The 23241-nt window shown below is 36.2% G+C and overlaps 1 protein-coding gene across 2 annotated transcripts in view; it reads left to right on the forward strand.

The window, feature by feature from the left end:
* FHIT (fragile histidine triad diadenosine triphosphatase) overlaps window positions 1–23241 on the forward strand; it is a 565069-nt gene that overhangs the window by 14577 nt on the left and 527251 nt on the right. The window contains exon 1 of one of the 2 annotated variants that reach the window (XM_063411701.1): window positions 5325–5391. The exons of the other annotated variant lie outside the window; for it this stretch is intronic. Coding sequence (XP_063267771.1) covers window positions 5356–5391 — 36 coding nt within the window. The 5' untranslated portion in view covers window positions 5325–5355. Of the gene's footprint in view, window positions 1–5324; window positions 5392–23241 lie in introns of those variants that run through there. 2 annotated transcript variants of the gene reach the window in all.

Here is a 23241-nt window from a genome sequence, read left to right on the forward strand (position 1 = left end):
AGCAGACATTTTAAAGAACATTTTAAACAGCCGCTCCTGTCCTGAAACCCGTAACATAAAAAGACTAGAATGTATTTTCTCAGTAAAAACTCTGAAACCAGAATCAGATTTTCTGTGGCCAAGAGTGAGGGATTTCTGAGGGAATAACCCAAATGCATGCTGATAAAAACATGCATATATAATGTATACAGGCACACTTAAAATCCCTCTAAATATTTTCAGCAGTGGTGAAGACAAAAGCACCTGAAATCTGTGCTCCTAACTCTGAAGTCCCTAGCTAAAAGATAATCCAGCTTTGTTCCTTGACTTGACTTGTTTTTGATGGAATTGGTATCTTACTCCTTTTGTAGCCAGCTCTTGCTAGTGTAAATAATTTGAGGAATCATTATCATTTAGGTGCAATTCTGAAATTAAAAGAGGGAGAAGAGTAGAAGTGGGAGGTTTTTTGGGAGCAGTAATGAAGTGCAGACAAGATGTAATTCTCCATCAATTTTCCCAGGAAAACTTAAGGAAAGACTCAAAGAATTTTGGTTTTCCAGGAATTTGTATTTCTTTTTTTTTGCTAAACTTAGATAAAAATTGTACCTGGAGTTACGAGGTAGAGGTTCATAGTTGTAGAACTCAGAGGAGATCACTGAAGTTTTTTCTTTGAACTCCTGTGTGGGGAACATAAACGTCACTCATTTCCCTCGATGGAGGCTGGCACCATGCTCTGCTGAAGTGGATCTGCTGGAAATGTTGTCTTCATTTGAGGAGTGAGAGGCATTAAGTGTCCACTTCCTTTGGTAGTTAGTTCTACCTGTTTGTTAATCACCTTCCAGATTAACCTTGGGTTTGTACAAACTGAGCTGTTGTCTGTGTTATCTCACTGATGTGCAGGGCAGTCCAGCCAAAATTGCTTCAGCCTTGGCTCCCCTCTCCATGTACAGGACTGCTGGGTGAGTTCAGCGTTAGTGACCAAACCATAGTGCCATGAAAGCAGTGGAGGGAAGCAACATCTGTTAGTACACCTTTTTTTCATGCAGTTGTAGCTGTACAAAATAAACATGATTATTAATGCATAGGCCAAACATTGATGTATGTATTTATCATCCCTTTGTAGTCTCTAATTAGAAAAAGAGGGTACTCTAAAGGTAAGTGTATTTCTCACATTGCAGTGACAAGCATTGCCTTACGTCCTTTGTGTTACATTCGTAGATCTGCATGCAGAGATTGAAGATAAAGCTGACAGGACAACTTCTTTAGCCACCTGGCTTCCCTGTCAGACAAAAGGCCTGAGTGATAGAGTGAAAATGTAAAGAAAGTTGATGTGCTGAGGGTCTCCAAAGTTAGAGAATAAGTGCTGACTTCTGCTTTGTTCACAGTGGTTAAGTTGTGCTGGTGTAGTTATGTTTGCAAAGATTAATGCTGGTGTATTTAAAAATAAATGCACTGGTCCTGCATCTGCTCCTTAGATTAATAATGCCAGGTGAGAAAAACAAGCAAATTGAAAGTGACTTTTTAATGGTACTTCTGAATTTGCATGAGGCTTGCTTATGTAGTAGTATGCATCAAGGATTTCTGTGGAAAGCAGGAAATTAAGATAGATAAGACTGCATAACCGTGGATTTTTCACTGTGTATTAAGTGGATAAATACCTAAAATTTAGGTAGCAGAGCATAAGTTGTCTCTGTGTATATCACAGTAACTTTAGTCTTTGAAGATAGTTCAGCATTCTGTACTTGCTTATAAATGTGTAACTTAATTGTTCTTTGATTAATAGCTAAAGTAGAAATAGAGTGGGGTTTTTTTTCTAAAAAGAGACTGGATATTACATCAGGCAGCCTGACAGAGACCCATTTTAATCAATAAGCTATTTTGCTGAGATTCAGATATCCCATAAGCTTATACTTGTTTCAACAACTTCACCTTTTAGTTTTTCACTTCATCTTCTTCTTTTTCTGCTGTCATTTTCAGAAAGTTGAACTGGGATAATTAAAGCAGCCTGCAACATAAAAGAAAGATGTAGAAATTCAAGATAGTCGCATTATGCAGCAAAATTTAAATTGATATGAATTTGTGTTGTTAGAAATTATAAATCACTGTGATCAACTGTTTAAAGACCGGTTAAATACCAGATTTGTATAGCCCAGAAGAAGCAAATGTATGCTATGCTGGGGTGTGAGTTTTGTTTTTTTTTTTTTCTGATCATGTTTACCTTTTATGACATGGTACATTAATTTTTAATATATATATAGCCAGTTGAGCTGTTAATAGGTAGAAAAATATATAAGAAAAAAGAGATTGGAGCAAGCAAATATTTCTAATGAATGAAAGTATTTTCAAAGGAAAACATTTAAGAGAAGCTAGAAAGTGGAGTTCTGTACAAGGCAGCAGCACTCTGTAGATTCACAGCTTTTTGTACCTGTCTAATCTTCTTTTTATCTAAAGTTATCGTGGTAACTGTGGTCTTGCCTGCCATAGGTGACCGTGAACCAAATAACCTCCTTATAGTTATCTCTAATTTAGATAGATTTGGCTTCCATTTCATACTCACACATGCACACACCCAGTTCTTTCTTGCATTCTTTATTTGGGAACAGAGTGGAAATGTCCCTTCGATCCCTCGCAATAGCTGCATCCTTTAGGTGGCACATCTGCACAGCTGCTGTCAGGTGCTGTTACCTGCATTAATTGTCAGACTTGCTTTTCCTTGGAGAGATCCTGGCAGGAGGAAAATTCCCTAGAGAGGAGGCGATTGTTTCTGCCCTAGTGTGAGCACATTTTTTAGATGCTCTAGTATGTGGTGAGAAGCTCAGCACACCTTTGTTGTGAGCTGGTGAATATGAGCCAGCTCTGTCTTGAAGCTGCTGTCTCACCCCTTTAGCTCTGAGTTAAACTCAAGCTGCTATGATTTGCCCTTTAGCATCAGCCACTGATCTGGGTTTGATGTCAAATTAAGAGAATCATGCAGCTTTTCTTTGGATTGAGGAGGCAGTTTATGTCTGTCCTTTGTATGTTAGTGGGATGTTAAGCACACAGGCTGGGGGAGCAGAAAATGGCAGTGGAGCATCTTGACTGTAGAACCTTGTCCTTGGCTGTAATGGAATTGCACGTGGTGATCTCTGTGTCTCGTTGAGAGCCTGATTGCTTTGCTTTTGAGGTCTGAGCAGCCCTGGTGAACTGAATCAATTTATCTTTTTGTAAGAACATGTGGCTTGAATTCCTGATTTTATGGGCATGTTTGTGTTTGAACTGATATCAGTCTGGCTGCAGACAGAGGAAACAGGAGCTCCGAAGGGAACTTGGAGAAGAAAGGGTCTTTCCTTCTGTAATTCTATGCTCAGTTCAAGTAATCAGCAGAGGAGTTAGAAATTACAACAGTTCTCTTTCTTGTTGGTCATTTTTATAATGTGGAATGTATGTTTAGAATAGTTTAGGTTGGAAAAAACATAGTTTAAGATCATTGAGTCCCACTGTTAGCAAAGCACTGCCACTAAACCATGTCCCTAAGCACCACATCTGCACATTCTGTATTTGAATACAGGATGCTGATGTATATAGAATGTATGAAGTGTGGGACTTGCTTATCGTGTCATTGAGAATTAATTCAATGTACTGTCAGTTTTAAAATAGTCTCAGATTTTCCAGATGGAGGAAGAGTGAATAAAGTGAAAAAAAGCATAATAAAACTTTAATCACTGACACATCACTACTTGGCAATAACAATACTGTTTATTAGGTGGAAAGATGAAAGTGTTCCATCTGCAAAGCAGCACACTATGTATTCACATTGTTTTACTGCTTGCACTGCAGTGGATCTAAATTTGATCCAGTATCTTTGTCATTGAGAGACAATAAATGTTTCCCCACTAATTGTTTCTAATGCATTTCTTTTAATTTATTGTGTACATGAGAGTTGACAACACTGAAAGTTGCTCAGATTTCACAAAAGAGCTGGAGCAGTCTTGCCTTGAAACAAAACAGGTCTTGTTCCTAGAGGAAGAAGTGTGTTCCCTGAATGCATTTGTATTTCAGCATATTAATTGAGAAATGGTATAGTAAAAGCAGCAAAGGCCTGTTTTCCAAACCAGCTCCTACCTATGTCTGAGATTCTTAAGACAATTTTCTCTAGTAGTTGTTTACTCATAAGATGATTGACTTTAATATTTTTCTGCGACCGTTATATATCAGAGGCATCAGAGATACCTGATGCCTGATACCTGATACAGATATAGATATACTTTGAAAATATAATTGCATTGGCCAGCATAGATTTAATTTTTTAAAGTAAATTATCTGGATTTGGAAGTAGCTGACTCTGGAAACCTGCTATGTCTTGTAAAAAGCTGCATGGTAGAATGGGAGTGTGTAGTTAATGTGTCCTTTTTAAAGAGAGAATATTTGTAGTACCAGAATACCAATTACGTTATTGGCCCTGTGGAAGAACTGAAAGGTGATTGCCAGAATTAAGGTGACATTGGGTGTGAGTGCGATTGAATTTAAGTTCCCTCTTACCAAACACGATTGGTAAGCCCTTAGAATCTCCAAATAAATACTTGTGCTTTAAGGTCAGTCCAGACCTCATGGATTGCTTTTCCTCTCCCTGATAAAAGCAGATGCAAGCATGCCAAATTGCTTTGCTCCAGCTTAACCCTAGCACTGTTTGAATTCATAAATGCTACAAAAGGAAATCTTATTACCGCGTACCACGGTAAAGTGGGAAAATGTCATGCCTACCTAATCTGTTCCCTGGGAAGGGGAGAAAAATCTTTTAATTTTTTACTAAGACCTGGGGAATAAAATAAGGACTAGATGTGATGCTAATAATCAAGGATTGTCTTTCATATTTTAAATTGATATCAACCCTGTATTTTCTGTTGTCTCTGTGTTCTCAGAAATGAGACAGTAAAGGAACTTTTTCTCTATTGAATTAGAATACTATACTGTATTTAAATAGTTTTATTTTTTAACTTATTTTACTTATTTTTTCACTATTAAGCAGCAGTTTCTCTGAAGCTCTTGGTTTAAGGATAAATTGTTCAAACACTGACACATCATTTAGCAGATGAAACAAAGCAGTGCTGCATTTGGGCTTTATATGGTAACTATAGCAGTATTAGAGAGGGCATCAATGGGAGCTTTGCTCTGAATTGGTAACAAGTACATAGTTTTAAATAACTTGGACAAGAACAAAACACTCCTAAAATAGAGTGCTTGAGGGGAAAGTAGGTTTTCAGAATGTAAACAGGGTTCTTTGAAAGCTGAGAGAAGGAAAAAAAAATACTGTAGCACAGTACAGTAAGTTAAGTCATTACATTAATTGGGTATTTGTCTATTTGCAGTGGTTTTGCTTTCTGGATGTCACTAAGATGAATGATTGAGAAAGGAAGTGAAAAGGAAATAGTGTGGGTAAGGTTCAAAACAAAGGAATTAACATTCATAGGATGTAATTGTGGGTAATGCATTAAGTTCACTTTTCTGAAAGTGGTTTAGTGGTGTTGTAAACTACTACCTGTAATCGACTTAGTAAACCTACAAACACAAGTTTTTTGTAATAATATGTTCCTCAAGTTTTAAGTGAGGATGACTAATGTGTTATATTGTATCAATGAATTTTATTTTATTTCATCATAAATGTTATGCAAAATTTTACTTCATTATAAAGTTGAAATTCTGCATCTAATGGGTATTGAATCCTTTTCTTTTGGAAGGTGATGCTTAAACCTGAATGCCTGTCATTGCAGTTCTAGGCCTGAAATAAGGCAGGTATTTCTTAAGCTACTTGGTAGACAGTCGGTCACCCAATGAGATATTGATTATTGATATTTGTTTTGTGAGAAAACAAAACATAGTGTGTGGCTACCTCATTAAATTGCTTTAAAGCCCGTTGAAAATGCTGATATATTTCTCATAATCCTTTTGCCTTGGATTGCTGTTGTTAAAGTCTAACTTCTCAGTCTTGTGACAAAGGCTTGTTCACTGGGCTAAACATGAAAAATGCATTATGCTTGATGTTCTGCTTGATGCTCTTGGGTAAAGTATAATGTGCAACAGAATTCTCTCAATACTGTGAGTCTTGAAGCTGTAGCTGCTGGGCAACAATGGCAAAAAGGTGCTCAGATTACAGTTACAGGGACTCTACTTCATCATAGTTGGTAAGAGATTAAACTTTCAGATCCTGATCCTAATCATTCAAATAAAGCTTTTGGCCCATCTTTTTCTTTTTTTTTGAAGAATGTCATTAACAAAAAATTTGGTCTGGGTAAGTGTGTGTTATTTGGCACTGCAAACAGCATTGTCTTTGTACAGCATATATATTGCACAGGAAGGGTTAGCATTTAGCAAGGTACTTGAGGAAAGTGGAAGGATTTTATTTTTTCAATATGGCTTAAAATTGTCCATGAATGAAATAGGCTTCACTGTGCACTTTTAACTGGTGAAAAGGGAATCCACACTTCTGTGTGAGTGCAGTAAGACTGAAATATGGTTCCAGGGAATTGTTTATTTAAAGGCAATCAAAGGCAGTTGTAGAGAACTGAAGTCACCAAGAAGATTTAGCAAAGAGCTTAGAATACTTAACAGGAAAACTTGACACGATCAAGCCCCTCCAGTTCATGTAGCCTCAGGGTAAACACAAAACTAAAGTTTGAAGACATTCAGTTGTCTTCTGAGCAAAAGCAGATCCTTAACTGGCATGTATTTATGTTTTATTGAAAGCACTTCTGAAGAAAAGCTACTGAAATGCATCTTTAACCCCACACCACATTTTTGTATCTCAATTGTTATCCATCTTCATTTTCAAATCATTCAAATCATTTCTTGAAATCTCTACCAGTCTTCTCAAAGAAATGATGTGAGCAAGGAAGGTAGAAAATAACCTGTTTGTTCCAGCTGCCCTCCTGGAATACCGTGTCTGGTGGCTGTCTCAGCCCTGAGAATCATCTCAGGTGAGCTGAGCTGAGCGCTTGCAGTGATTGTCCAGGAGTGGCTTCACTGTGCAGAAACTCAAACTTGGGTTCAGTGCCACTGAGTGAGGCCACATTCTTGGTATGAAATGTTGTGGTCTTTTTGGCCTTTCAGGTGTTGGTACTGATGGTTAGAACAGAGAACCTGCAGTAGCCAACTGATTGTTTTTCCAGTGTCAGTACTCTGTCAGCATAAGTCCTATAATTCACAAAACATTTAAAATAATAGGCAAGTCTGTTAACCTGCAGGTGGGTAAACCTGCTTATTCTTGTTATCATGAAAATGAGATGTTGAATAGGACAGCAGTGATCTGAACCTTTTATGTTTTATGCTGTTTAAGTCAATACTTCATAAACATTTGTTTCAGTACATTCCTCTAGTTAAAGCTATAATAATGCCAATCACTGCTGCTGTCATTGTTTAAATAGTTTTGCAAACTGAATTTCTTCCAGGAAAATCTTTGCTGACTTCCAAGCCTGGATAATGCTGAAAGGTCCTGAAAAGGACTTGCCTGTTTCTTATGTTTAAGGACTTATTATAAGAATAAAGATTTGGTGAGGAATACAGAATTTTAATTTAATTGGAGAGTATTGGAATTCATTTTTTTCCCTCTTCTAACTTAGAAACTGATTTTTTTTTCATTCTTTTCCTAAATGGAAAAAGCTAATTTGAGCCAACGAGATTGCACATTTGAAATGTAAGAAGTTTGGTCCTATTTACTGAGTACTGCTCCCTGGCTATGTCTCAATTTCCCCTCACAGGACTGACAGATGCCTAAATGTAAGAGATTGTTCTTGTCATGGGAGGCACTGACACAAATTCAGTTGCGTGGGTTGTTGGCTCTGTCTGATGTTGTCCCTTCTAATGCTACAGAACAAATCACCTTGCACAGGGTGAGCAGCATGCCCTGTCTGCCTTTTATTGAGAGCTGTTTCTTCTGATCTGTCATGTCATGATTCCCTGTTTGAACAGTGTTCTTGAACAGTCTTGTGTTCAAGCCAAACTTTCACAGCAGTTTTCTGTTGCAGAGCAATCTCATATGCAGTGTTTGACTGTGGATGGGTATCAAAGGGCCTATTCAGTGCAACATGAAAGGCTTTTACCTGCTGAGACTAAACCGTGTTAAATTGTTACCGGCGTGCAGGTGTGTCGTGTGTTGGCAGCAGTGTTCCAGCATAAATACCTTTGTTCAATCACCAGGTAATGAAACCAACGAACTTCATTTGACTCTTTCATGTGAATTAAAGACACAGATTGACTAAGGGAGATCTTGCTGAAGGAGCGTTTGCTTCTAAAGAAGTCCCATCTTTCCTTTAAACTATATGTTGTTCACTATATTTTATGGGCCTTCTAATTGCATGTTGTTCAGAAGAGGTTTACTGTAAACACTGCATAGCTTATTCACACTGGTATTGAAAGAAAATGAGATAAGCTACAGCTTCTTTGAACTAATTAAATAGTTCCTGGCTTTGCTAGTGTTCAGAAAACTTGACAATAGTTGTATTGTACTTTTCCCTGTATGTTTTGAAAAAGCTGTTTTGTAAGTGACATAAGGACAAATTTTTTGCTAGAGTGGTACCTTCTGTTGCACTGCTGACCCTGATGGAAAAGCTAAAAAAGACAGCTCTGGTAATTTTTTCTCATTATCAGCTGTCTCATTAAGTATTTCCCTATGCACATTGTACAATAAACTCATTTTGTAAAAGTGAGGGAAGGAAGACATTCCTGTTGACATTCCTAGTCTAGGAGAAAAAGTGTTGGTAGAGAAATCTCTCCAAAGGAGAAAGAAACATTAACAGTCTTAAAGAGAATTTTTAGAACAAATACAGGTATGGACAGCGCTCTTTCTTGGGAGGGGTCAGTGTGAGTGAAAACTTAAAACCCCACAATGATCTATGGAATCTCTGTCCACTAGAGTGTCCATACTGCAGAATACCATGTTTTGAGCTTGAGTTCTCAGAGCAAGCTGCCAGGGGTGGGGATGAGGTGTTCACTCTTATTAGTGCTGTATTCTAGTCAAAGCTTTCTCTAGGTTTTTTAGAATAAGTAGGATGCACTTGGAATGTGAAAATGAGATGTTGGTTTGCTTGAGAATGCAAAATTTCAGAGCATCCTGGAGTTTTTTAATTACAATGATGATGTTTTTAGTGTTTTGGTAGACACAAAGAGGTGGAAGGAGCAGAGGCAAGATACAGTTATCTTCAGTAAGATGAAGTAGAGTTAATAATGTATTATTCTACTTGAAAAACTTATGAGAATTTTTTCAGTTGATATTTTGATGAGTTCAGAGAGAAGTTGGTGGTATCATTAAATAAGTTGACAACTTCTGTAATCAGCTTTTTGGTATTATAGCTCAAGGGAAAGTCAATAAACTTTGATTCTCAGCATTAATGTAATTATTTCCCCCCCCTCCCTTTTTTTTCTTTTCTGGCTCCTTCTGCAGAAGACTGCAGTAATATAATATCAGATGGCCAAAAGCAATTCAGTGTTCAGAAAGTCAGTGTCCCCTAGGATGACGTACAAATGTAGGAAGACTGGGGGTGGAATAAATCATTTTCTCTGATCTTGTTAGGGATGAAATTATTATAGAGAAGCAAACGTAATTTGCTGAATATTCTGTGAGAGAGAGAAGTATGAAGCTCCTTTGATTACCAAAGCTCTTTTTTTAAAGAGGTTTTTTTTGTTTCCCCCTCACCTACAGTATTTTCCTTACACAGTATATAAAAGAGTGTTCTCATTGCCACTTGTTTTGGTAGTTGTAATATACTTCTTTAAGTCAGCTGCTACTCCTGTATTTTGGTTAATTGGGCTAATTTGACTTTAATTTTTGTTTTCTCCTGACCTTGGCCTAGTGAGAAATTACTTTAAATGTTTCAGTAAGAAAACTTACATTGAGTTTCATATTATTTTATTATTCTGATATTAATGTATTCAATTTCATTCTCATATGAGAATAGAAGACAGGTGAGATGAATGAATATAAATAACTATAACATAAATGCCCTGATGAATATATAGGCCAAAGAACTTGCAAATTGACCTAAAATCACAAAAGCCTGATCAACCTCCTGTGAAAACACTGTTTTCTATAGGAGGAAAAAAATATTAAAAGATGATGAACTACATCTTTAAAACCAAACCTTTGCATAGGTTTATCATCAGTGTGTGTATTTGAGGCTGACCAACAACACTCAGCTGGAAGTGTCAGGTGCAGCATTAAAGGTGTGATTTCAGGTGTGATGCAGGAGCTGTGCTCATGTACACCTGCTTTCAGTCATGTGAACAGCCAGCAATTAGCAGCCAGCAGAGCTGATTGACTTCAGTGCTAGCCTCAGTGTAAGTCTGCCCTGAGGAGTCCAACACTAACTTAACTGGGCTAGTACAACTCTATCTAATTCTTTAACTTTTGTAATCTGGAATTTGAGGTGTGTCGCTTTCCAGTTTAAGCCTGAAGTTGCTTAGACCTACCAGTTATTGTTATGAAGGAATAATGTCCCAAATGCTTAAATTTAAGGGTTAAAAAAAGATATATCCAACTGACTGAAGCATCTATGTTCCAGTTTGGGAAGAGACTTGCCTTTGAATAAGGTAAGTACTTTTTTATCTCATGAATTCAATGAACAGTAAGAGATACTGAATTTACTCCTTGGTGGTTACTCTGTATTTACTCCCTGGGTAAATATTTGTAGAACACAACTAACACAAGATGCTTTACTCTGCACTTCCTCTACTTACCACACACAGACATTCTGAGAATCAGTAGATTGTGTCATGGTTATTCTTCCATTCGTCTATCTTAGTAACTTCCCCAGGAAGAGTCTTAGAGCCTTATCAGTACAGAGGAACAGGTTTTACAAAGCAGGCTTGGATGACACAGCTGAGCACGTGTCTTATAAATTTCACTCTCTGCATTATTAGACAGTGAGAGTTTGGTGACCTGTGATAATTAGATTGTGTGATCTTTCAAAAGAAGGATCGGGCTCACATAATTGGCTTAGGTACTTTGGAAAATGTACTTTTTGATGTTTATCTTATACAACTGATATCTTCTGGCATTTAATAGGGAAAATATTTTACTACCTGTAAAATTGAACCTGAACAAAGTAATCAAAATGTTCCTTCCTTGTGGTTTCTCCTTGTTTGTTCTTATTTCCCTTTTGGAAGAAACTGGTAATCAGTGTAGCAGACTGATAGGCTGATAAGAGCTGTTTTGTGTAGCTGTAAGTAGTGATATACTTTGAAATGCTGACAGGCCTTGCATAAACCAAGAGCTGATATTTTTTGCCCCCTGGCAAGAAAGCAAGATCATGATGCTTTATTATCGAGGTAGGTCCTTGGGTAGTGTAGCTACACCTTAACAAAGTTTATCAAATGGAAACTTCAATTCTGCAGGTGGTAAAACTGTGTTGAACTTTTATTGTTGTTGTGTGTGCTTTGTTTTTCTTGTGTCCCTTTCTTAAAATGGTTTGTTTGTTTGTTTTTTTTTGAAGGCATAATTTCACCTTTCCCAAGCATGTATTTTACACTTTGAAGTTCTCATTAGAGTATTTCCTTTGGCAATATATTTTATTGGAGCATAAGCAATGCAGTTGAGTCACCGAAAAATGTGGGAGCCATGGCCACATGAAGCTTGCCTCATAGTGTTGTGTTAGTAATGGGATTTTTTTAGTGGTCTTGAGCAGAGACAACTGTCAGTAATGTTTACCTTGGCAAAAACAAGGAATTTTGAGTAGAATAAGCCATAATGACACTATGTAGGTAATATTGTGAATGATAGTAATAATGGTGCTTGTTAGCAGATGACACATGTGCATGGGAAACAGATGGGAAACAGGGTTGTCCCGTACACTCTACCTCTGGAACAGCCAGTGCCAGTTGGTAAATAGGTAATTAATGGGCTTAATGACTTTTTTGCATGATTTCTTGAAGAAAGTCTGTGGTTACAGTTAACAATAGCATCACAGGATTATTTTGCATAGAGACACGTGTTTTTTTTCTTACGTACGTGTGTATTCAGATCATTAAATTTCTCTTCATGGTGCAAATATTTACATAAGTTCAAAATCCTGAATGACCAAGCAAATTTTATAGTTTGAAGCAATCTTCCACAGGCAGTTGACTGTATGACTAATAGAATTACGTGTGCGTAAAATTGCTTTTACTGGAGAAGCCAAAATGCAGAATAACAGCTTGTCAAACTGTCATTTGCCAGTGAGATCATAGATTTCATAGTCCAAATTAGGTTGTGTTCTTTTTCTTTTTGTCAGGTCACATTCTAATAACCATATTGTGCATTAAACCCTGTGATTATCTGAACACTTGACAGATGGTAGGATGTTAATTTATATGTAAGAGACAGTGATTGCCTCTGCAGCAATGGCATTCAACAAAATATGAAATGTCAAGATTCCCTTTTTTTGTTACGTCTTCACTTACTTCAGCAAGGTAGTTCTAGCAGAGGAATATGTTTTGTAGCTAAACATATACTTCATTTACTAGTGATAAGAGCTTTTGGAATTTTGAATCTTACTTTTTATATGGAGAGGGGTTTACATGATGGTCTAGTGTACAAGAAAATTGTAGAGTACAGTGAAAGAGGTTATTACATTTATGAATCTAAAGTTTTAATATGCTGTTATGTTTAATACTGTTTTAAGGAAAATGAGATTACTTTTTGGCTCACTGAAGAGTTACTATGATACCCATAAGTTGGCTTTATGATAACACAATTGTCCTGACCTATATCAGAGTTCCATTAATTGTTATCAAAAGGAGTCATTAGCTGCTCCTAATTTGTTATTTAATTGTAATCTTAACTCATATAAAATGTCATGGGAAAAATGTGTTTGAACCCAAAGGATTTTGCCTTTTTTCTGGATTTGAGACAGCTGGGGCTGTAACAGAGCTCAGGGAGAAGTGTAAAAAGTGCCACGGTTCAATGCTGCGCACTCGATGAAATAACTTTCTAAAGCTGAAATACAAATACCCAAAGAAACGAGGTAAGGTTATAGTTTCCTTTAACAGTGCTGTTTTCAGAAAATTCTTTTTACCTTTACATCTTGTCTTCCTTACTCCCTTCAGTTTATTGTATACCTTACCTCTCTACCTGTGCTTCACAGGATTTGCTTATCTGTTACCGATTGCTTATCATTGTGCTCATGTTATCTGCTGGACTTTCAGCTAAATGCTGACACCTTTGAGTTGAAAAACTTCACTTTTTATGAGTAAAAGTCCCCAGAATATTTGGCTTTCGAACAAACAGTTTTAGATTTGTTATAATACTGAGGGGGAAAAAAAAAAAAAAGAGGAGGCCAAGTATTTAATTTGCTTGAAACAGTTTTCCAATGGACGAGAGTTGAAGTAGAAAATCCCAAGTCTTAATGATGTATTTTTGCAGTTCAATTGTCTTTGGCTGAGACATCATTATTATGCATATATAATCAATCACTGCTATATTTAGGTATTCAGTAACTCTTGACTTATGAAAGAATACGTTCCTTATTAATGTTCCTTAATCACTAAGAAAATTAGTTTTCTGTAAACTGTTTCAGTATGCCAAGAAAGGAGTCATCAAGCCCTAGAGAGTGGTAATTACTTTGCTTGTGCCATAGCATTGTATTGCTGTTTTCAGTGTGTGGGAAGTCTGAAAGGCTATGAATTGGTACTTATGGAATGAAAACAGCAAAGATAATTTCTACTGAATGTGTAAGTTATAGGAATTCTTTGTTGGCTTCCATACTTGGGGAAAAATGTGGTCATCAGTGTAGGTAATATGTGTTATGTAAATACTTACTTAGAAATATTAGCTCTAAAGCATAAAATTCTTTAGCAAGAACAACATGTACAAGAATTTCACAAACAAAATAGGTTGTACTTCATTTCATAGGCTGCAACTTTCAGCTGAATGATGTAACCTCTCAGGCTTTATGAAGCTATATTCAGTCATAAATGCTTGTGGCAGAACACATGAGTGTATGATTACCTGTACTTCATGTTAAAATGGTATTTCCTATAAACTTTTCCAAATTTATGGAGAAGCATTGTTTTTCTATTCTAATCATTATCCAAGTATGTACTGCTAAAGGGAGAAATTAAAATGTAAGTCCCAGCATTCTGGCAGCCATTCCATTTGTCTGCAGTTTTGTCTGCTCTTTCCTATAACAGCCCTATTCAAGTGCATTTAAAATAGAAAATATAATTAAGATGAGCTTTTTCTGTACTAAGAAAAAGGAAAAATCTACCAGGCTTGTCTATCAAACTGAGCTGCTGTTTACTATGTCTTTTTTGAAAATATGTTCCTTAACTTTGGGGTAATGTAGTAGCTCCATTTTAGATATTTTATTTATTAATTTTCTATGGTGATCTTAATAATTGGGCTTGAAGATGTTAGCACACAGTCAAACAATTATTTGTATGTCTTTCATTTCTGGATAAAAGTTCTTCAGCTGAGCATTAGTGACCTCTTAAAAGAATTTTGTAATGGTTTTGTGGCCTCAGTTATTTGTTCTCAGGCTGTCACACTGAAAAGCATTACGAAAAAAGAGTGCCCACTGTAGGATGAAGAGTAACTGAAGCACTACCTAAGGCCTTAAAGTGGTGTTACAATGTTATTTTAACATCCTTGTCAATGTAGATATTCCTATTTCATTTAGAGATGTTGTATCTGGTTTGAGTTACTTTTGTTACCTGTTTTCTGTAGGCTTTCATAAATTTAGGAGCATTATTTATAGCACACCAACAGTAGCTGTTACATGGTATTGTAATATTTAACTAATGCATAAGTTTATATTCACATGACAAAGGATTGCCCTGGGTGTTACTTTTGTTGCTGTTGAAACCTTTGATAGACGGAATTGTAATCATAAGATTAAAAAGTTTTAACAGAGATCAAACTATGAAGTTCCTCTGGAGTCTCCTTTGAAAAGAAAAACTTAAACAAAAGTATTTTCATTTTAATAAAAAAAAATTAATTTCAATAACGAATCATTCTAAATGCACTCTTCTTTATGTGAAAATCTCTTCTATTAAATTGGCTTCTGTAAGGATGTGAAGCCTTAAAAATGGACTGAATAATCCATATGCAATATCTGTATTAGCAACTGTTTGAGGGTGTGTGGGGACCTGGCATACCTCATGATTTGGAGACTTTTTCCAGACCTAAATATGTTAGAAATTGTGGCTCAGGGAAACACTAGTGTTACTGAAATAGAACCTGTTATGCAGCAACAGCTTGTAGTCACACAATAAAGGAGAGAAAAATAATTGTTCTTACTGGGAATATGAAAGAAATGAACCAAGCTGTAAACAAGTGTAGGCATTGGTGACTTCAGAAGTGAAAGAGCGTGTTTTAATTAAAGAGAGAAAGCTGTCTGAAAGCAGTGATGTATGGGTGTTCAAGTTCTAGGGCAGCTTGGAACTGCTTTTACATTTTATATGTTGAAGAACTTTTTGTGACATAAAACCCTTCGAGACAGCAGTGTGCTCAGCTAAGAATTTGCCAGCCATGATAGCTGGAGGAAAGGATGTTGGTGCTCAGAACTGTTGCTCCATCTTCTCAAATTCCCCCTTCATTCTGAATAACTTTGGTAACCCTTTGAGATGCCCGTTACCTCATCCACCCTGGTTTCATCTCTGACCTTGTAGGTTTTGCAATGAACTCCTTCCTGTTGTAATCTTTTCTTGAAGGTAGAAAAGAATCAGGGAGTGAAATAATAAAAAAGATAGTGAAATATTTCAATATTTGCACTGGAGTTATGCTGGAAGTGAAGTTTACAGCCTTGCAGTCAGAAGTAGGTTCTGTGTTGAGGATTCTGGTGCACTGGCAGACTCTGATGAACTCTGCAAAGTTGATTGCAATGTTTGTGGCTGCTGGTGATGAGAATCTGAGTTCTGTAACTGCATCATGATCATTCTGTATGGAGCTGAAAGAAGAGACCAAACATGTGGCCTTTTTTTGTTATTTTTCTTGTGATTTTTGATGTGGTGTGTATTTTCAGTGCACCTAAAGTCACTTGAGCACTACTTATGAACTGACATTTTACTTGACAGGGAGATGGGCTTTCAAATAGGAATTATGTTTCAAAGAATTGTTTGAAATACTGAGCTTGTTTCCATTTCCACAATATATCCATCTAAGGATCTCTCAGCATTTCATAAGCATTAATGAAATAAATCTCACTGCAAGGCAGGTATTATCCCAATTTCACAGATTGCAGGGAGGTTAATTAACTTGCCCAGAGTCACTCACTGGTCTGTGATGAAAATTGGTTTCTATTTAAAAATGGATTTACCATCTCATGCTTCAGCCATTAGGCTGTGCTTCCAAAATATTTGTGGTTGAAAATGATGTCTGGCTTATTATCAAGTTACAATAAGCTTTGTCTATGCACAAAATTCAGTTGAAGTGACCAAATCAGTTTTAACTCTACCTCTGTGCATTCCAACTGAATGGAGTTGGGTTTGAACTGGATTTCATCTAAAAGAATTTTAAATCAGGTAAATAGAAACACAGACTTGGCATTAAGACTATTTAATATGCAGATTTGTGCTAGTTTATGTCAAGGGATCAAATAAAACTAATGCTCCTTATTGGTCTGAGTTTTTAATAGAAACATTATCATTTCACTTAATCTGGTTTAACAGAAGTAACATAATTTGGAAAGTGAGGGGAAAAGATATTTTTCAAATAACTTCAGAAGTCCATCAGGCATGTGACCAGTTAATTCCAATTATTTAAATTGTATAACCACCACTTCTAATTTTGAAAAATATAAAAAATAGTTTCCTGTTAAGTGTTTTCACTTTCATTAATGAAACATAAAAATTCAGCTGGAGAAACTCCCTAGTTTTAAAATATCAAATTTTATTTCTGGGAGAATCCTTTTCTATGTTTTTGCTGGCTTGGTAGGAAAGAAATTAATTTAGGAGAGAGGGCTTTATTTTTCTTGACTTATAGCCCCATTTCCCCTGCTCCTTTACCCAAGTATGCAAATCTGGTTGTAAAAGTGATGATGCTTGGGTCTTAAGAAACCTGCAACTTCTTCACACTCCCATTATTGATTCTTTATGTACCCTCTGAGAGGTCATTTCAACTGGTTTTAATATAGTTTCTGGATTTACAAAATCAGCATAATGCTTGTGAAATGCTTTGAAAATTTGAAATCTGTTTTGATCAGGAAAGTATTAATTTTATTATAAAAGTGTAGGAAGCTTTTCAAAATGGATTGATCTTTGTTTTTGACTTTAGATTTAATCTAGTAAATCCCAGCTAAATGCAATTCTGTTTAATGAGCAAGACTGGAATTCATCACCTAATTAACAGCATTTGACCTAATGTACCAAAATGCCTGATTTTAAAATTATTTCTTTCAAGTTTTTTTTTATTTAAACATGTATTCTAGGGGATAAAAGTTTTTCAAAATGCCCCATAAATGTCTCCATATAATTGCTGATTTCCTGTAATGCAACATCTATATAAGGCATATAATTGTGGATCTCTTCTTTGAGCATTGCTGCTTCCTAGGTTCTGCAGTAATGAATAGGTAAATGCTAAATTAAAACTGGTTTTTTACATCTTCAAATGCAATAAATTTGTAGCATCTAAGTTAATATATTCAGAATTTTGGATTTTTTTTATAGAAATAAGATGTTCAACGAGTCTTTCAGTACTTCCTCCTCATTTTCCCTACTTTCACATTCCTTGATTTTGTTTGAAGGCTCACTATATATATATTTGTAGCTCACTAACTGATGTTTCCCTCAGTTTCTTTCTTTACTTTTTGTCCAAGAAATGAAAAAACTTCTAAGAATGTTCTGAATGTTGTGGTCTACTTAGTGCTGACAGTAAAAATCTGTCTCTTCACTTGTATCTAATTTCCATAAGGACACTGTGGCCTGTAAGTGCAATATAATATAAATAATGCAACATGCCAACCAGGAAAAAGAGTTTGATTTAATTAATGTTCCTCCAACACGTTAGTCCTTCATTACATATAATTACTTGGGGACTCAAAGCAGGCACAGCTGTAATATGGCTGGTGTTAAAGTTGAAATTTCTCAATAATGCATCTCATAGGTTACTTTTTCATGCTTCCTTCAAGTTCCCTTCTCTTTGTGCTGTGCAGAAAACGCCTTCAGTCAGAAGTGGATTGACCAGGGAATGTTTAGTGTTGCTGCCACTCATGTCTGGGAGAGCAGACCGAATTGTTCAGTTACGGGGATGGTAAATTTATAGCAGGTAAAAGCTTTCTGTGTTTGTCAGAGTACTCCTTGAACACAAAGTGATTGCACCCTTGAGGCAAAGAACCTCAATGAAAAGCAGCTCTACATAAATACAAACTAAATTCCTAGTCAAACAATTCCTAAACTTCAAGAACGTGTTGCAAAGGAAAACAGAGTGCCAGCCAAAGGCATATGTCAAGATTTGTCTAATTATATTTGTACTGTATGAAACAGAATAAAAGTTATACCTTTCCCCAGAGTATTTAACTTTGTAATGTTTGTAGTCTTCGCCTTAAACTGCATTGTTGAAAGCATAAATTTGTCACTTTTTGTACATATGGATACTTTGGCAAAGGGACTTAATGATTTCAGTTGCTCTTGCAAAATTGCATCCAGCTAATGCTCTTCAGTGTAAAAGAACATTGTCCAGTCAGGCAGAAAATTGTTCCGAGCACATGGCCATGCTGAGAGGAGCACCCAGCTTTTCTGTGAATGGAGGTCCAGTTTCTTCTGCTGATTTATTCCTCAACAGAAATAAATTTTGTGTGATACTGTCAAAAAAGTCTGTTGAGGGAATAGATATTCAGGTAAAACTGTGCTTCTGTGGGTAGGACGATATTCATTGGTTGTGTATTGCCTAATAACAGGATCAGGTTTATTATAGTCAATATTTTCTCTTAGTATTGTCTTCAAATATTTTGAACATTGAGTTGGTGTTGTCTATGCCCCAGAAATATGACACTGTATCCCAGGTCAGTTTAGATGCTGTTGAATATTTACTTCACGTTTGTGTGTGTATGTTTGGATGTCTTGTCAAAGTTGGAAATGAAAGGGGGTTTATTATTTTTGGTAGATCTTGGTCACTTATTTCATGTTTCTTTGTATTTGTTGGTTAAATACCTTCAGTCACAGTTTGCTGGGATTTATGGACTTACAGTTCCAGGCAGGGGTGTGGGAGTTTGCTTTTCCCCCATGTTTGCTACAGCCCTCAGGGTTTTCACAGGGTTTTGAGCCTTTCCATATTTTCCCTCATGTCAAAGCCTTTTGGTTGGTAAATAAGACTCAGTAAGAGTAGTAACGTAGTTCCTCTGAGCACTGGGGCTTGGGAAAGCTAATACCTGCTGCCAAGGGAGTGAGCATCAAAAGAGACTGTGGATTAATGCCGACTCTGAAAGTTTTTATCTTTACTCATTTGATTTTATTTCTAACACGTGCCTGTGGCGTGTCAAGAGCATAAGAATTCTTCCCTTCAAAAGTCTTGCATATAATAAATGGATTTGTTTTAATAATACTCAAATTTCTTTGAGTGACTCAGAAATGATTTTGTGAAGGATTTAAAAAGCATAAAAAATCTACTAAAAACACATCTTGACAAGTGAAAATTTTAGAGGAAAACTGACCTCCTTTTGTTGTTGTAAGAATAACAAGGAAAATAGCCTAGTTCAAGTTAAGGGAAGACCACAGTGGTGAAGGTGCCTGATCAAACAGCTGTTGACGATAGTAATTTATGAACAGCAAAGATGTTTAGAAGATGTCTTTTCACTGACTTGCTTTGAGCATTATGTTGTACAGAAATCTATAATATAGGAGGCAGAGCATGTTATTAGCTGACTTAAGAGAAAAATGATGTTGTAGCAAAAGGTTTGTTTTTCTTTTTGTGTCTCTTGTGTCTGTGTTCAACCTTTTTTTCACCGTAGCCCTGCTTTCCACTTTTCTATTGCACATTTCCATTGAATACTTCAGTGTGGTGCTCTGAGAGCTGAAGACAAAAAAACTATGGATTTAGAACTAAATAATGAAAATCAGGGATGAGAAACATCTGACTCCTATTTATGTTTATACTTGGAGTATAAGAACTGTGAATCAGCAACAGAAACTTGAAAGTAAAAATGAACATAAAAGGTGTTATTCCTGTGCTTTGGCAGCACACGTAGCTTAACGTGGGAGTTACTTTGTGCTAATAAGATTGTGTTTCATGCCTAAAAGTGATGTTAAACACAAATGAAAACCTTTTCTAACTATTATAACAACTATGTGCTTCAAATTAATGTTGATTTATACCTGCTGTTGCTGCTTTAACGTAACAGCCCTCACAGTGGAACGCCTCACCTGGATCAAGTTGAGTATATGTATAAATCTTTGCAAGACTGGAGCATTTCATTAAATGCAAAATGGTAAACCTTTTGTGGTTTTACACTTATTGTTTTTGTAAACCAATCTATAATTTCATTATGGCAGGGGAAGTTGTATGAGTCTTATGATAAGCTGTCTAAACAATGACAGTTTTTTTGAAGGAAGGAGATAAAAGAAATTTAGCTTTTGCTAGCACCAAAGTAGATTTTTTTTTTTGCTGTGGTTCTTTTTTTGACAGAGCTGGGTGTATCCCCACACATCCTGTAGTTTGAGAATGCTTAATGAGGATCTCCTATTCCTTGCTGTTTCTCCCTCTCTGTACCCCTGTCTCAAAGGAGAAAGGCAAACAACCTTGTGTGCTTACAGGGTCTTGGTAAAAGTCAGTAATTACATTTATCATTATTGTTCCATTTGCTATATGGCTGTTTTGGTACTCTCATCTATCATGTCATGTCTTTTGATCAAGACTCTGAACATTTCTGCCTCTTTCTAGGCACAATGCTTAGCCTGGGAGAGTTTACTAATTGTCCTTGGCTCCCTTCTCATTCCGAAGGGGGAAAAGCTGCTGCAGTGACCTCAGCACCTCCAGCACAGCTCGCAGGCTCTGCTGCCCTCAGGGACTGTGAAGGGAGCTGTGTGTGACTAAAGACACACAGGTCACTCTCATACTTCAATGTCCCAGGCTTGGTTTTTGTAAAACAAGGAAAATGAGATTTTTAAGACCAGGCTCATAAGATTTTATAATGATTTGACACTTGTTTTGTAAAATAATTTTTGTTCTAGTTAGAGAAAATGCTCATCAACTGTGGGGTTTGAGGTCACATCTGCCCAGATTTGCAGCATGTCCCAACTTAATGTATTCACATAATAGGAATGCTATAAGATTTTGCATACCTGAGAAGGTCAGAATGTGTGACTTGAACTTGAGTTCTGGCAGTTCAGAGGATGTGATGCTCAGACTTGTTCTGAATGTGGTGGATTGTGGATTTTTTTCTGGTTTGGTTTTTGTTTTTCCTCTGGAGAACAGCAGTAAATAGCAGTGTGTCTTTTCAGTGATTGCTGAAGTTGTTGGTCTGAAGTGAAGATGAAAATTCTCCAAACTTTGAATCAAATAACTGATGTTAATAGCCTTTCTTTTGATTGGCAGGAAATGCTATAATCTGTCATAACTTGATTGAAAAACAAGATTCAAAATTCTGTTCTAAATTTTATTGTTTCTTTGTGCAAGGAATGAATTACTGGTGATAAAATATACTAATTATTTATTTTGAGAAAAGAAAAAAAAAAGAATTTTTTTTAAATTTTTTTTTTTTTTTTTTTTTTTTTTTTTTTTTTTTTTTTTTTAAATTTTATTGGGACTAGATTTTACTTGAAGTTGTGATACATGCAATTTCCTAAGACATATGTAAATGAACTCATTAGTGCACAGTCATATTGAAATCTATTTTGGCCCTGGGATAATTTGTCTTTTCAAAGCACAACATGCCATTACTGATTCTGAAATTTTTTTCTATTTCTTTAAATGTGATATTATTTCTATTTCTTCATTCCATCTTACATATATATATAGCACCCAGCATAAGGGAGATGTTTTCTTTTCCCTTCTTTATATTTTCAAATAGATGTTCAAACAGACTTCAAAGTTCATCTTGTAGTTAGGCCAGTGGAGAGAGCAGAGTAATCTGTGGTGACGGGCCAAGGGATAAGGATGGGAAGGGTCCTGCTGGGATGCTGCTAGGATAGCATTTATGGACTCATCCCAGGGGAACTGCTTGCTATCCAAAGCAAGTGTGACAGTGCTTGCAGAATTGGCAGCTGAGTGCAAATAGAATATTTTATGTGGCGCTTTAAATATTGTGATAAATTTGCTCAGAATAAGTCTATGCTTCCTACAGTCATTTTAGATTTTGTTGTTGCTAAAATAAAATCTCAATATACTTGGAAATTTGCATTTAGCATGTAACTTGTAAAGTTCATTTCCTACACTTATGCTAATTCTTTTTCTTCTCTGGTTTCACAGAAATAGTCGTATAAAAGTAGAAAAACTTGGTTGTACTATTACTCCGGGGTAGTATTTGGTTGGAGTTTTTATTCTAGGGGATTTGTTGTCGTTGTTGTTGGTTTTTTTTTCAATAAAACTATCTGAGTGACTTGAAAAGCCAAACTTGGTACAAATGTCTGCATGAATGAATCGTTTCACAGCAGCTTTTGGATCCTGCTATTGCCCTGCAGGGTGTTTGATTTGTACCATGTTTGTTAATGGTCTGGAGTGGATCTTCAGTAGCAGATGAATGTCTTCAACAGAGGCAGGGTTTAAAGTTTCCAGTGTTTATGTAGATATAAACAAGGCTGTGTTTTTCAGTTTTTTGTTTGTAGTTTTTAATGTACTCTTCTCTGAATTGTGTTTGTGAGATAATCTGATGGATGTAATCAGAGCTCACCAAAACGTTTGCTGGTTTCTGTTCAGAATCTCATTGCGGGGGGTTTGGAGAGGCTTGAGGCTGAACTGCACGGAGCTTTTTTGTTGCCAGACCTTGAACTGAGTTTGGTATTCTGTGACTTTCTTCTTTAGCACTTAGCTGCAGGGATACTTTAAAAAGCAATGGCAACCAAACCCAACAGCAACAACCCCTCAAACAAAGCTTTATGAAGTCATTCTAATCAAACAAAAACCCCAAATAACTATGAAACAAATTAAAGATTTGAGATCACTGTAAATGACCTAAATCTGTGAATAGGGAGGCCTTTTATCTGTTAAGTTTATTTATACTATAATAGAGTATATATCTAGTATTCCAGTTTACAATTATAGTAGGTATTTTGGCTGTAGAGAACTTGTAAGACTGTATATTTTCCTGAAACTTTAGTTTAACCAAATGTGCCCTTACTTTCTACAACCAATCAGTCTTGCCATTTGAATGCAATTTCTAGAAAGTGCTG

Source organism: Prinia subflava, chromosome 14 (genome assembly GCF_021018805.1).
Source record: "Prinia subflava isolate CZ2003 ecotype Zambia chromosome 14, Cam_Psub_1.2, whole genome shotgun sequence".
NCBI classification, from domain to species: Eukaryota; Metazoa; Chordata; class Aves; order Passeriformes; family Cisticolidae; genus Prinia; species Prinia subflava.